The following is a 14,098-nucleotide window of genomic DNA, read 5'->3' as shown; positions in this document are numbered from 1 at the left end:
CCAGAAACTTCGGCGCCGGATCCTTCCCATGCCTTCCATCCACCTCCCAAAAATGTCCTCTCATCAACCGTTCCCGCTCCTCTCTTACGTCCCTATCCACCTGCGCCTTGAACGAGATCTCCTTGTTACCACTTTCAATGCTTCCCACTCCAGTGACAGCCACACGTTTTGCCTCCTTATTTAGCGAGGGAATCCTGGGCGGCATGGTAGCACAGTGGCTAGCACTGTTGCTTCACAGCACCAGGGACCCAGGTTCGATTCCTGGCTTGGTTCACTTCTGTGCAGAGTCTGCATCTTCACCCCGTATCTGCGTGAGTTTCCTCCGGGTGCTTTGAAGTCCCAAAAGACGGGCTTGTTAGGTAAATTGGACATTCTGAATTCTCTGTGTATTGATACAGGTGGCGTATTTTGGCGACATGTGGCTTTTCACAGTAACTTCATTGCAGTGTTAATGTAAGCCTATTTGTGACACTAATGCAGTTTTTGATGTTTGATAATTGTCTTTTTTGTGCTGTTTTTGATGGCTGTAGAATAATGAATCATAAACTATAAATAACTGGAGAGAATAATCCTGAAGCTCAAGAACGATATAAATCAAACAGTTCAAGTCTGTGCTCTGCAGCAGTTTGCATAGTAGGACGGAAAGGGGTCTACATTGAAGGGGCAATGCAAGAGAGCAGCAAGGTGTTCTACCACATGGAAGAGCTGCATCTTCCCATCCCATGCACTGTCCCAACTTTCCTAGAGCTACCTGCATGTCTTCTCATACAAAAATGAAAAACTTTGGAAGCTGGAAATCTGCCTTCACCAAGGAGGTAGATGCTGTCCAGGCCATGGTGACAGAGGAGGAAATTGTCACTAGGAGGGTTCAGAACTGATGAGCAATTGTTGGATAGACTGTCAGTAATTAAAATTGCCAAGGCACGGGGACTGGATGAGATGCATTCAAGGGTATTGAAGGAAGTGAGTTACAATTTCAGGTGCACTGGCCACGCACTGGCCATAATCTTTCAGTCTTCCCTAAACTCTGGAGGTGCCTGAGGACTGGAGAATTGCAGACATGCCCTTGTTCAGAAAAAGGTTGAATGGAGCAACCCAGCAATTGGGCGGCACAACAGCACAGTGATTAACACTGTTGCTTCACAGCATCAGGGTCCCAGGTTTGATTCCCAACTTGGTCGCTGTCTGTGCGGAGTCTGCACATTATCACCGTGTCTGAATGAGGTTCCTCCTGATGCTCTGGTTTCCTCCCACACTGAGAAAAATAAATTCATACAGCGAGTGGTTTGGGTCTGGGTGCACTGCCTGGAAGTGTGGTGGAGGAAGGTTCAATCAAGACATTTAAGAAGATATTTGATATTTATTTAAATAGAATAAGAAATAATGTGCAAGGGTACGAGGAAGTGGCAGAAGAATGGCGCTAAGTCTTAATGCTCATTTGGAGAGCCAGTGTAGACACAATGGGCCAAATGGCCTCCTGCATTGCTGTGATTCTGTGGATAATACTGCAAAAGAAAGGACAAGGGTGCAATGGTAAGGCATGGGAGAAAGATGGAGAGAAAACGAGCAAAAATGGAAGTTGAATTTACATGCTGAGGCCAAACACAACTGGCATGCTACAAAATGTGAGAAAGCTGAGGAACAAAAAGGGCACAATGATGGAGAGGGGGAAACCGATTTATTCAAGAGAGTGAAGAGCAAGAATGGAGCCGGCAAGATGAAACAGGATAAATCCAAGGCCACAAAGGGAGAAAAGAATAAATGGGAGAGCTCTAGGGAAGAATTGAGAGATTAAAGTGAAAATCGATTAAACAGTTTGGGCTTATACTCACTGGAGTTTAGAAGAATAGAGGGACCTGATCGAGATATATGAAACACTAAGAGGGACTGATAAAGTAAACGTAGACCAAATGTTTCCCCTTGTGGGGCAATCTAGAACAATATGTTACAGATATAGGTTAAGAGCCGGTAGATTTAAAACTGAAATGAGGAAGAACTACTTCTCGCAGAGGGTGGTGAATTTGTGGAACTCGCTGCCCCATAGTACGGTGGAGTCTGAATCATTAAATGGTTTCAAAAGGAGGTAGATATATTTCTGATTTCGAAAAATGGGTTAACGGGAATTGGGAACAGGTGGATTTGAGACCAGGAAGCAATCAACCATGATCTGATTGAATGGCGGAGCAGGCTCAAAGGGCTGAGTTGCCTACTACTCTCCTTAATCCTATGTTCTTATGAGAGAAAAATAGCAGCAATGAATAGAGATGACAAAAATGAAAAGGTTGAAGGGATGAGCAGGACGGCTGTACAGCAAAGACGATAAGTGAGGAAAGTAGAAAATAATAGGTAAGACCAGACAAAAAAATGGAAAGCAAATCATGAAAGGCTGGAGAAGCACCAAAGGGCACAGGGAACGGCAAATAGTAAGACAACCAGGGAATAAACCGCTTAAATGGCAATTGGTTTTAACAGATGGACATAAGATTGTGACACGGCAGTGATGTTGCTACCACAGTGTGCCTTTAACGTGTATGTGGTGGACAAATGACTGCGTTTTAAATCAGTAGTCTTTATTCACAGTCACACAATGTTACTGTTAATCAATCACTCCATCAACACAAGTTATTCTACAGAGTACTAAAGTTCATACAAGACCTTAACTTAGCTTTTGAATGACTAGAAAGTACCCAGACAGATATTGGCCTTTTTCTGTGTGCTGACTCCTGTAGTCCTCGATGCTTGGTCCTCGGTCTGGTCTAATGCTCTGATTCTGGTCTTCCTTCTGTTGGCGGCGTGATGGTCCTCCTTGTGGTGGCTGGTGAAGATCACTGTTGTTCCGTTGCTGGCCGCTACTGAGAGAGCGATTCTAAGGTGGTGCAGCACTTTATGTACCTTCTGGATAAAAGCAAATTTCTGCGGATGCTGGAATCTGAAACAAAAGAGAAAATGCTGGAAAATCTCAGCAGGTCTGGCAGCATCTGGGAGAGAAAAGAGCTAACGTTTTGAGTCCAATGACTCTTTGTCAAAGCTAACAGACAGATAAAGTGGGAAATATTTATACTGTGGAGTGAGAATGAAAGATGAGTCATAGCCATAGAAACCCAGGGAAACCGGGTGCTAATGGCCACAGAAACCAAGGGGAAAGAGTACTAATGGCAGTCCCCACAGAGGACAAAAGATGTGAAAGGTCAAACAGCAGGGAAACTAACATCAGAGGGTGAACTGTAGATGAGGGGGCAGATGAGTTACTTTATGTACCTTATTGGTTTTGCGCCCTTTTGGGCGGTCCATGTGCCATTACTAATCAATTAGTCATGGTTCGATCACCCTGATCAGTCAAGTCCAATCAGGGGCAGCCACATTGATTTTGGGATGTGCGCTCACCGGCCATGCCTGCAGCTTTTAGGAGCATGTAGGCTTTCCAAATAATGAGTTTAGGTGCTGCTGTGTCTGGTAAACAAGTATGATTGACAGGCTAGTTCTATTGTTCTTGGGATGGCTTGGAGATGGCCTTTTTCCTGTGTATTGTGATGCCTAGGCTGCAGCTTGCTCATTAACGTTTATGTAAACTGCAGCCTGCTTGTCCTTATACTTGGCCAATTCTCCCAACACCCTTTGAAGGATGCCATCTTAGGTGGCCGTTCAGCCACAGTGAAAAGTAATACATGACAGCTGTATGCATTGCAGGTAACAAAAATGTCTCAAGGGAAATTAAGAACGGCAACAAATGCTGGCCTAGCAAGCAAGGCCCACATGCTGTGAAAGAGCAAATACAAGGACTATGTGAGTAGAGATAAACTCACTCTCCTCAATAATACAACTACGGTGCAGATAAAACAGGAATGTCATGGAGAATTCCATTCTGCTCAACAAGTATTTATTTGCACTTTATGGTAATTAAGGAATTTTGGTTGATTTTGGGAGGGGTAAGGACAAACGTGGTTAGTAGTTAAGGTAGTGCACAACTTAATGTGATTGCACTAAATAAAGAGAGAAACTCAGATCCACACAGAGACCAGTTCTGACACCAAGCGAGGGGATAAGAAGTTAAATAGAGAGCACAAGGAGGACGAGAGATGCCAGAGACCATGAGACAGAGAAAAAGCAGGTCGGAGAGGAAAAGAAAGTAATTTAGGCACTTAGGGAGAAGCCAAGATAGGCGGGAAGACGGGGAGGAAGGGATCAGATACAGTGATGGGGTATGAGAAGTTCAGACACAGTTTTAGGCATTCAGATGATGAAATTCAGATTTGGAAAAGGAGACAACGTGATAATGTAAGAAATGCATAGGCAATAAGGAGAGAAAGGAGAGGTTGAGAAAGGTTTGTTCATACTCTGATATTCAAAGCTACAAATATGCACAAGGATAGAGATGGAAACAAAAATTCAAATTCAGGTTTAGAAATGGTAACCACAGATGCACACTACGATGTAGAGGAAGAGAGGGAGGCATTAATATACGGCACATATATAGAGCATAGTCATTGGCACACATGAGGATGGAGATTGATGCTGATAATTTACTGTCAGATACTTGTTGCACGAGTGAGTGATTTGTACTCTTAGCTTCTATTTCGGCAAACCGATTTCGGGGAAGCCTGCAATTTCGCAAGTAAACCTGGACGTGACCCACATCATGGACTTCAAGTGAAATAGAAATCAGAGCAATTAACAGTTAATGTTTCAGGTTGATGACCCTTTATTTCAAGAATTTCCTGCTTTTATTTCAGACTTTGGCCAATGTCGTATTTTGTATTTGTATGTCTTGTATTGAGTAGGTGACATCTGAAAAGAAACCAACTACTTTGATGGCAGCTTAGAACATAGAACAGCACAGTGCAGGCCCTTCAGCCCACTATGTTGTGCTGATCATTTATCCTAATCTAAGATCAACTTCAATTTACTGCTGTCCATGTGCCTGCCCAAGAGTCGCTTAAATGTCCCTAATGACTCTGACTCCACCACCTCCGCTGGCAGTGCATTCCACGCTCCCACCACTCTGTGTAAAGGCTGGTTGAGTCTTGAACCACTAAGTATATAATCTAAATCTGTTGAACACAACTGTATTTGCATAACATTTTAAACTGCTTCTGTGTGTTGTAACTAACTGGGGCGGCATAGTAGCACAGTGGTTAGTACTGTTGCTTCACAGCGCCATGGACCCGGGTTCAATCCCGGATTGGGTCACTGTCTGTGCGGAGTCTGCACGTTCTCCCCGTGTCTGCATGGGTTTCCTCCGGGTACCCTGGTTTCCTCCTACAAGTCCTGAAAGACGTGCTTGTTAGGTGAATTGGACATTCTGAATTCTCCCTCAGCGTACCTGAACAGGTGCTGGAATGTGGCGGCCAGGGGATTTCACAGTAACTTCATTGCAGTGTTAATTTAAGCCTACTTGTGACAATAAAGATTACTATTATAAAAGATTTGTATGAGGAAAATTTAAATTCTGAAATTAGTCAACGGGTCATGTTATTTTGTCTGGTGGTGACAGTTGAGGATTTGTATGCCTCCACCATTGACAAAATTTTGTTACCACTTATAAAAATAAGATACTTGTGATCTGACTTCAGCTGACTTCAAGTTTGTGCACAAGGCACATTTTGATGCATAATAATCTAAGCATTTTATGTTAATTAACTAAATCTAATCTTCTGTCATATAGAAATAGACGGATAAAATTATTTTCTTTGAAAAATTGTCAGATGTTCAGCCACTTTCTACCACACCAGCTAACGGCATTATGATTATTGACATTTGTTGATTAAGTAATTTAATCAATTCTACTCAGCCAAAGAATATAAAGCTTCATTAACTTCACAGAGAGAACTGCTAACTAACTGGATTCCCCAGCTGGCACTGTCCGCCCCCTGACTCATTCCCAAATTTGGCAGGCCTTTTTTTTTTACTGTAATTTGGTGTGCATCTGGAATTTTCACATAAAAAGAGAAGTCCCCATTTATGCAGATCCATTCTTATGTGAGTATTTGGCATTAATGCAACTCTTGTATGTAGAATTGTCCTGTGATGTTTCTGACTCCAAATTACCTTGCACCATAATAATTGAAAGCTGCCAGATTTCAATGTCACCCTCCCTCCATTTGAGTCAGGGTTCCATTCCTGTCCTGTCCAGTAGTACCATCAACTGGGATTGTAACGCAATCTAGTGAAAACCTGATGGAATTGAATTACAGAAGCAGAAGAGAACTCAGCAGTTGGTGAATAAATATCTTTAGCATTAAGGAGACTATTGATAGTCTGGTTGCACAAGGTTGACTACTGTTTCCATTGATTTACCTTCTAAGTGTACCATGGTCTTCCAGTTACTAATTTCCATCTCTTTTGTTAATTCCATTTAAACAAAACTAGAACAAAACAATGTCAGTGGCAGCTGAAAAACTGAGAAGAAAAAAGAAATCCCACAGATAGCTCAGTCTAAAGCTTTAGTGTTTTACCAAATCCATATTGTGATGCATGTCATTACTAATTTACTATTTTAAACTCCAATCTAGTGTTGGATAAGGTGGTTTTTTTCTGTCATATTGCACTACAAGAATTAGTGTTGTTAAGTGCAGAGCTGTTTGGTAATCCTAATCATATTTGAAATGCTACAGCTATTCTGTTGTATCAGGCAAGGTCTGGTTTAATGCTTGCAGTTTTTGGTGCTCTCACTTGTGAAGCTCTGCAAGGCCACTTCACCTAGAGTTCTGCTCTTGAGAGCTCAAATTCAGTTAACTATCCTTCTGCTCGGGGTTATTGGGGCCAATAACCCCGGGGGGGGGGGGGTTAGAAGGCTTGACGGGTATCTGCCATCCTCATTTAGAAGACAATATTGGGTAAAATTAAATTTGTGATCATTCTTTTTATAACCTAATTAATTTTATTTCCATATGAGTGAAAATTGAGAAGATAAAGCTATAATAATGTGTCTCCAATTTTCAATATTCGCTTAATAGGAAGACGGAAGCTGAATTGACTGTGTGCTGCAATTTAATCAGCCGTTGAAAGGCCCATGAGTACAGCTCTTTGTGAATTTTGATTTATTTTCTCCTTTGTGGTTCCTTGTGGTGGAAGCTGTTGATTGCTCCCTAAGACGGGATGGATGCTGTGCCACAGACACAAACTTCAGGAAAATATCTTTATCTGATTATTTAAATAAATTAACATCTGATAATGTTAAAAGTTTAATTTCAGGCAGTACCAGTTGAATTGCTTGCCTTCTAAAATATTATTTCTGATAAATGGACTTTTTGGTTACAGGGCATGGATTCCATCAGAGAATATCCAGGATATTGGTGTTAATGTTCACCAGCTGGCAGTAAAACGGAGTCTTGGTTGGAAGAAAGCCTGCGATGAGCTTGAGCTGCACCAACGCTTTGTTCGTGAAGGCAGGTTCTGGAAGAGTAAAGCAGAGGATAAAATGGAAGAAGAAGCAGAATCCAGCATCTCTTCCACAAGTAATGAGCAGGTAGGTTTTGCATGTAAGTGCCAATTCATTTGGTTGTTTTCGATATATTCAAGTGTTATTAGGAAGTTATCCTGAAGCTTGCAAGTTACTTTTAACGCAAATAAATGTTCCTAGATGATTTGAAAAACACCCTACGCAGGCCAAGAAGGAATCCAAATTCAATTAATTGTCTTTGTGAGCCAGTAGGATGGATGGCTTCCTCCAGTTGTGCTTTCTGGTCAGGAAAAGTAAAAATCAGTCAGGTTGCTGTCTGCTGGCACCTCCTAAAGTAATGTCAAGTGATTTCAGCAACTGACTGGATCAAAAAGCTTGCTAGTATTCCTTGTCCAGTCTCTCTCTTTTTTTAAAGAATCGATAGTGCAGGAGATGGCCATTTGGCCCATCGAGTCTGCACCGGCCCTTGGAAAGAGCACCCTACTTAAGCCCACACTTCCACCTCATCGCCGTAACCCTGTAACCCCACCTAACCTTTTTGGACACTAAGGGCAAGTTAGCATGGCCAGTTCACCCAACCGGCACATCTTTGGACTATGGGAGGAAACCGGAGCACCCGGAGGAAACCAACGCAGACACGGGGAGAATGTGCAGACTCCACACAGACAGTGACCCAAGCCAGGAAGCGAACCTGGGACCCTGGAGCTGTGAAGCAACAATGCTAACCACTGTGCTACCGTGCCGCCCCGGAGCATTTGGGTACAATGTTAGAGCCTGTGTAACAACCCTGTGAAAGTAACGGCCTTCAGGAGAGACAAAGTATAGTGATTCTGGTATTAGACCAGCAATCTTGAGGTTGAGCTCAGACCCCACCATAGGACATTGGGCACAACCTTCAAATTAAAACGAGGCCATCCAGGGGTGTGTTGTATACACACAGAGTAGTGAATCACTGTGCCAAAAAGCTGTTGAGGCTAGGTTAATTGAAAATTTCAAAACTGGATTCTTGTGTAAGAGAATTAAAAGTTACAGAGCCAAGGCAAGTAGGATGAAGAAAATAGAACTAGGTCAGTTGTAATAGCTGGCATTAAATGTTTACAGGAACAAAATTATATAGTTATTTTAAGGAACAAGAAATTTGTAGGTACTCCAGTACAATAACGCAGATGAGCCTTAGTCAAGTTAAATGTTAGAAGAGACTCGGGGGAGGCTGATTGGCCTGTTCTCGCTCCCAAATATGAGCAGTATTAATTACACGTCTGACTTCATTACCAAGAAAGAATCCAATGACTAAAACTGACCAAAAGAGCGATTACCAGCATTTGAGCTATGAAGAGAGGTTGGATAGGCTCTAGTTGTTTTCTTTAAAGCAGGAAAAGCTGAGGGGGTGACCTGATTGAGATGTATAAGATTTTGAGGGGTATGGACAGGGCAGATCGGAAGCAGCTGTTCCCCTTAGTTGAAGGGTCAATAACGAGGGGCATCATTTTAAGGTGAGTGGCCTGAGGCTTCTAGGGGATTTGACAAAAATTTCTTTCACCCAGAAAGTGGTGAGAGTCTGGAATGAACTGCCTGGGAGGGTAGCAGAGGCAAACCTCACAACCTTGGATGAGCACGTGAAATGTCATAATATTCAAGGCAATGGGCAAAGTGCTGTCAACTGCGTTTAGTGTAGATTTAGTGTAGTTTTTTCTGTGCAGACTTGATGGGTCAAAAGGCCACTTCTGTACAATATGACTCTATGACTATGATTAAGATGAATTAGATGAGTTCTCTTCAAATGCCTCAGAATACATCAAAAGGGAAATGTTTGGTCTGTTTCCAGACATTACCTAAAGCCCAATGCGACAAATTATCTTGACAGCACTCCAAAGTGTTATTATGTTGAAAATTTACAATACTATTAGAGCAGTATTATTCAGTATTCAAGTTGTTTTGGAGCTGGAAGATGATAGATGAGAAAAACGATTGCAAGTAAAAAATCAACTGCATCTACAGCCAGCCAGTGGAATATGATGCTCCATTTGTATAATTTTGGTATACTTAGAATTTCTGAGTAATGTAGAAACTGAAATACGCCCTTTGGCTCACCATTCTTTAACTGCGGAGCTAAAAATATATGTTTGTTTTCATATAATTGCAACAGTGTAGATTCTACATTCTGAATTTCTGAATGTGGCCCTTGCACGGAAAAGTTTGCCCACCCCTGGTGTAGAAGGAGACCATTCGGCCCATCTAGTCTGCGCTGGCCCACTGAAAGAACATCCTACCATGGCCCACGCCCGCCCTATCCCAATAACCCCACCTAAACTGCACATCTTCGGACACTAAGGGGCAATTTAGCATGACCAATCCACTTAACCCGCACATCTTTGGTTTGTGGGAGGAAACTGAAGCACCCGGAGGAAACCCACACAGCTATAGGGCGAACGTGTGAACTCCACACAGTCACCCAAGGCCGAATGTAACCCCGGTCCCTGGTGCTGTGAGGCAGCAGTGCTAACCACTCAACCGCCCAGTTTTAAATGATTGTTTTTATGAAGCCAGGATAAAATAGTGGTGCCCTGCCTGAGCAAAATAAGAAGTTCAGAGAATCAAATAATTTACAGTGCAGAAGGAGGACATTCAGCCCATCGAGTCTGCGCAGGCTCTTGGAAAGAAAGAGCACCCAATCCTACGCTTCCACCCTATCTTCGTAACACAGTAACCCCACCTGACCTTTTGGACACTAAGGGCAATTTATCATGGCCAATCCACCTAACCTGCACATCTTTGGACTGTGGGAGGAAACCCACGTAGACTCGGGGAGGGAATGTGCAGACTCCACCCAGACAGTGATGCAAGCCAGGAATCAAACCTGAGACCCTGGAGCTGTGAAGCAATTGTGCTAACTAACCACTGTGCTACCGTGCTGCCCCTGTAGGTTACTGAATAGCAGATTTGTTGAATAAGTTAAATATATTCCTAATGCTTCCAACCATACTTAGTTCTCAAGTTCTGTGCTTTTTCATCAATAACCCAATTTATTACCAATGTTATGGGCAGCATGGTAGCACTGTGGCTTCACAGCGCCAGGGTCCCACATTCGATTCCCCGCTGGGTCACTGTCTGCGCGGTGTCTGCACGTTCTCCCCGTGTCTGCGTGGGTTTCCTCCGGGTGCTCCGGTTTCCTCCCACAGTCCAAAGATGTGCAGGTTAGGTGCATTGGCCATGATAAATTGCCCTTAGTGACCAAAAAAGTTAGGAGGGGTTATTGGGTTACGGGGATCGGGTGGGAGTGAGGGCTTAAGTGGGTCAGTGCAGACTCGATGGGCCGAATGGCCTCCTTCTGCACTGTATGTTCTATTGCTAATATAATTACAGTCCTAAGTTGCCTCATCTTTTAAAGTTCACAGCAGCCACAATGAAATTGTGCAATCACGCCACGAGCACTGGGACTGATAAAATACATAAGCTGACTACTCTCATCATACAGAAATTACACGTGCAGCCATAAAAACATTTAAACTTCCAGGAAAAAATATAATAAAATTCCATAGCAAACCTCCCAGGCTTACTCCCAGCAGAGGAATAGAAGCGCAGAATATTTGAATCAAAATGGCTAGCTGCACTATTGTGACATAATCCAAAATCATCACTTATCATGCTCAGAAGGCTAACGATTTGTTATGTATATTATCATGTACAGGTTGAGCATCCCTTATCCAAAAACCGAAAAATTCCCAAATCCGTCTTTTTTTTTCCCCGAGCACATGCGCAGTATATTCTGAAATCCTAAAAATTCCGAAATCCAATACATTCTCGGCCCCAAGCATTTTGGATAAGGAGTTTTCAACCTGCATAGCTTTGACAACCTACACAATGCAAACGGTGTTGTTTAAGTTCATGTGATCTCCAATGCTATGATTTCTGAAATTACATTTTGAGCTAAATGTCCTTTCTATGACTGAACAAAAAGATGGGTAGAATTCTGCTTCATGCTATTATCGCATATTCCAAAAACTGAAATGAAGATTGACATATTATTACCAGGACTGTTATTTCAGATCTAATAAGGTGAGACATTACAGTTGATCTTTATGGAGAACCTATATTTACATGACGTATGCTGTATTTTATAGCAGAAAAGTACACAAGAACCCAAGAGCAAGAAATCCAGACGGAATCAACATTCAGACGCCAAAGATGAAGTAAGCTTAACCAAAAATGCAATGGGGCATGTGAAATTGTAATTATATCTTGTATTAGCCAGAATTCCATTTGAGAACACTGAAGGTTACGTGAATTGTTAATAATTGCAGTTGTTACGCAGATAAAAATGAAGTTTTTTACTAGGTGGCTGAAAAGACCAGCTGCGTGGAAATTGCAACTTAACAGTCTGGTCTAGCAGGTTATCCTCCACACAAGCAGTTGTCTTAACCCATTTGTTTACCTGATCTGTTGCTATACCCCTTTTACTTCACCCCCTCTAACCCATTTCTTCAACCACTTGTCTAACATTGATGCTTCAATCAGCAACTCTAGTACAGTAGTCATTCCACACCCTCTGTCCCAAATCTCTTGCACTTTATCTTATATCCATGACCCTATGTTCTAGATCCTTCAATCACCAGAGTAATCTGTTTCTGTCTACTCTTGTCGCATCTTTACACCATTTATTCTAAAACAGCAGCCCATTTTTTTTTGTATTTTTACACATTGAGCAACGCCCTATACAATCTGCGCTATATGCTCTTTATTGCCTCAAGATCATTCCCATAGTGTTGAATCTGAAACTGCAGTTAGTACCCCAATTGTTCGTTTAACTAAGATCTTACGCAGATATCCCACTAAAGCTTGAATTCAATATTTGGTACCTCCTGCCATAAAATGTAGTATTCTGTTAGCATTTTTATAGCTGTATGTATTTGAGGTTCTGCTTTTCATGTCTTGTGAACCTGCACCCCAAATTCCTCTGTTCTCTAACTTTCCTCCATTTAGAGTATGATTTTGTACTGCGTCACTTTTACTGATAACTGAATTCCATAACTGTCCTGTGTTGTAATTTATTTTTCTACCTCACTTCAGCTTGTGATTCAACATGTATGGTGTTTAAGCATTTACTGTGTATTTATCTAAATATAGTCAGATCTAATATAAGGTTGGAACTGTTCTGTGCACTATTCAAATACTGTTCCTCATGGTTAACTGTTGTACTCTACTAGAAAACATATAAATAGTATGAGTTGGAATGGTCAGCTGGATATATTTGAACTTGGGTATTGCACAGAGAGTATTTATTAGTTTACACTCTGCAAACTTAGTTTTTAATGCATCGTGTGTGCCATTTAAAGAGTGCAAAGTAGGAAATCGAGTGCTTTTGAAATCTTTATGCTTTCTATATCTAACACAAAGAACAGTAAGAAGTCTTACAACACCAGGCTAAAGTCCAGCATGTTTGTTTCAAATCATTCACCTGAGGAAGGAGCAGTGCTCCGAAAGCTAATGTGTGAGACAAACATGTTGGAATTTAACCTGATATTGTAAGACTTCTTACTGTGCTCACCCCAGTCCAACACCGGCATCTTCACATCATAACACAACGAAGGATTATTTCATCACACCAGATGTGTTCGGTAAGACAGAAAAGTTGTCTACCCTAAACAAAAATTGTGTTGATAAAAAGAGTTGGCAAGCTTGCGCAGACCTATCTTTTTCCTTGTTACATGTATATGTTATTGAACATGTGCGGCGAATTTTGTCTTGCAAGGATGGCAGTGGGAGGGGAAATACAAATTCAAATCTTAGTGTTTGTGTTTTTATCCCCACGTATTCAGGAACCAGAACCCGAAATTGAGGCTGTCAGTTCGAGCCAAGAAATACCTACAGTGCCACCCCAAACCGAGAAGGTTTCAGTTGCAACGCAAACAAAGAAATTAAGTGCCTCCTCACCAAGAATGTTACATCGGAGCACCCAGACTAATAATGACATCCCCTGTCAAAATATGTGCCATGAAAAGTACACCAAAATATTCAACGATTTTAAGGAACGCATGAAAGCGGAGCATAAAAGGGAGACTGAAAGAGTTGTGAGAGAAGCATTGGAAAAGGTACAGACAAATTTTGGCTCAAACCTTCTAATCTCACACAACCCTCAGATATCTGCGCACCTCTAGTTCTGGCCTCTTGTACACATACTTTAATTGCTCTACCATTGATGTATGCACCTATAGTTACCTGGGCTCTAAGCTCTGGGATACCCTCCATGAACCTTTCCACCAATCTACCTCACTTTCCTCCTTAAAAACCTACATCTTTGACCTAACCTTTGGTCATCTGACCTAATATCTCTACAAAAGAAAAATATCACACCTGCAGGAAATCTGAAATAAAAACAAAATGCTGAAAATCCTCAGCAGGACAGGCAGCATATAGAACATAGAACGATACAGCGCAGTACAGGCCCTTCGGCCCACGATGTTGCACCGACATGGGAAGTCAAAAACTAAAGGCCATCTAACCTACACTATGCCCTTATCATCCATATGCTTATCCAATAAACTTTTAAATGCCCTCAATGTTGGCGAGTGCACTACTGTTGCAGGTAGGGCATTCTACGGCCTCACCACTCTTTGCGTAAAAAACCTACCTCTGACGTCTGTCCTATATCTATTACCCCTCAATTTAAGGCTATGTCCCCTCGTGCTAGCCACCTCCATC

General features: G+C 42.0%; 1 protein-coding gene across 7 annotated transcripts in view; it reads left to right on the top strand.

Moving 5' to 3' along the window:
- zmynd11 (zinc finger, MYND-type containing 11) overlaps positions 1-14,098 on the top strand; it is a 254,526-nt gene that overhangs the window by 220,694 nt on the left and 19,734 nt on the right. For 6 of the 7 annotated variants that reach the window (XM_038798349.1, XM_038798347.1, XM_038798350.1 and 3 more), the window contains 3 exons: positions 7,258-7,465; positions 11,521-11,589; positions 13,216-13,488. In XM_038798349.1, the coding sequence (XP_038654277.1) occupies positions 7,258-7,465; positions 11,521-11,589; positions 13,216-13,488 (550 nt within the window). The remainder of the gene's footprint in view (positions 1-7,257; positions 7,466-11,520; positions 11,590-13,215; positions 13,489-14,098) is intronic. The other variant, XM_038798345.1, reaches the window with a different exon arrangement.

Source organism: Scyliorhinus canicula, chromosome 5 (assembly GCF_902713615.1).
Source record: "Scyliorhinus canicula chromosome 5, sScyCan1.1, whole genome shotgun sequence".
NCBI classification, from domain to species: domain Eukaryota; kingdom Metazoa; phylum Chordata; class Chondrichthyes; order Carcharhiniformes; family Scyliorhinidae; genus Scyliorhinus; species Scyliorhinus canicula.
Note: the sequence above shows the minus strand (reverse complement) of the source record. Positions and strands in the feature narration are given on the sequence as shown.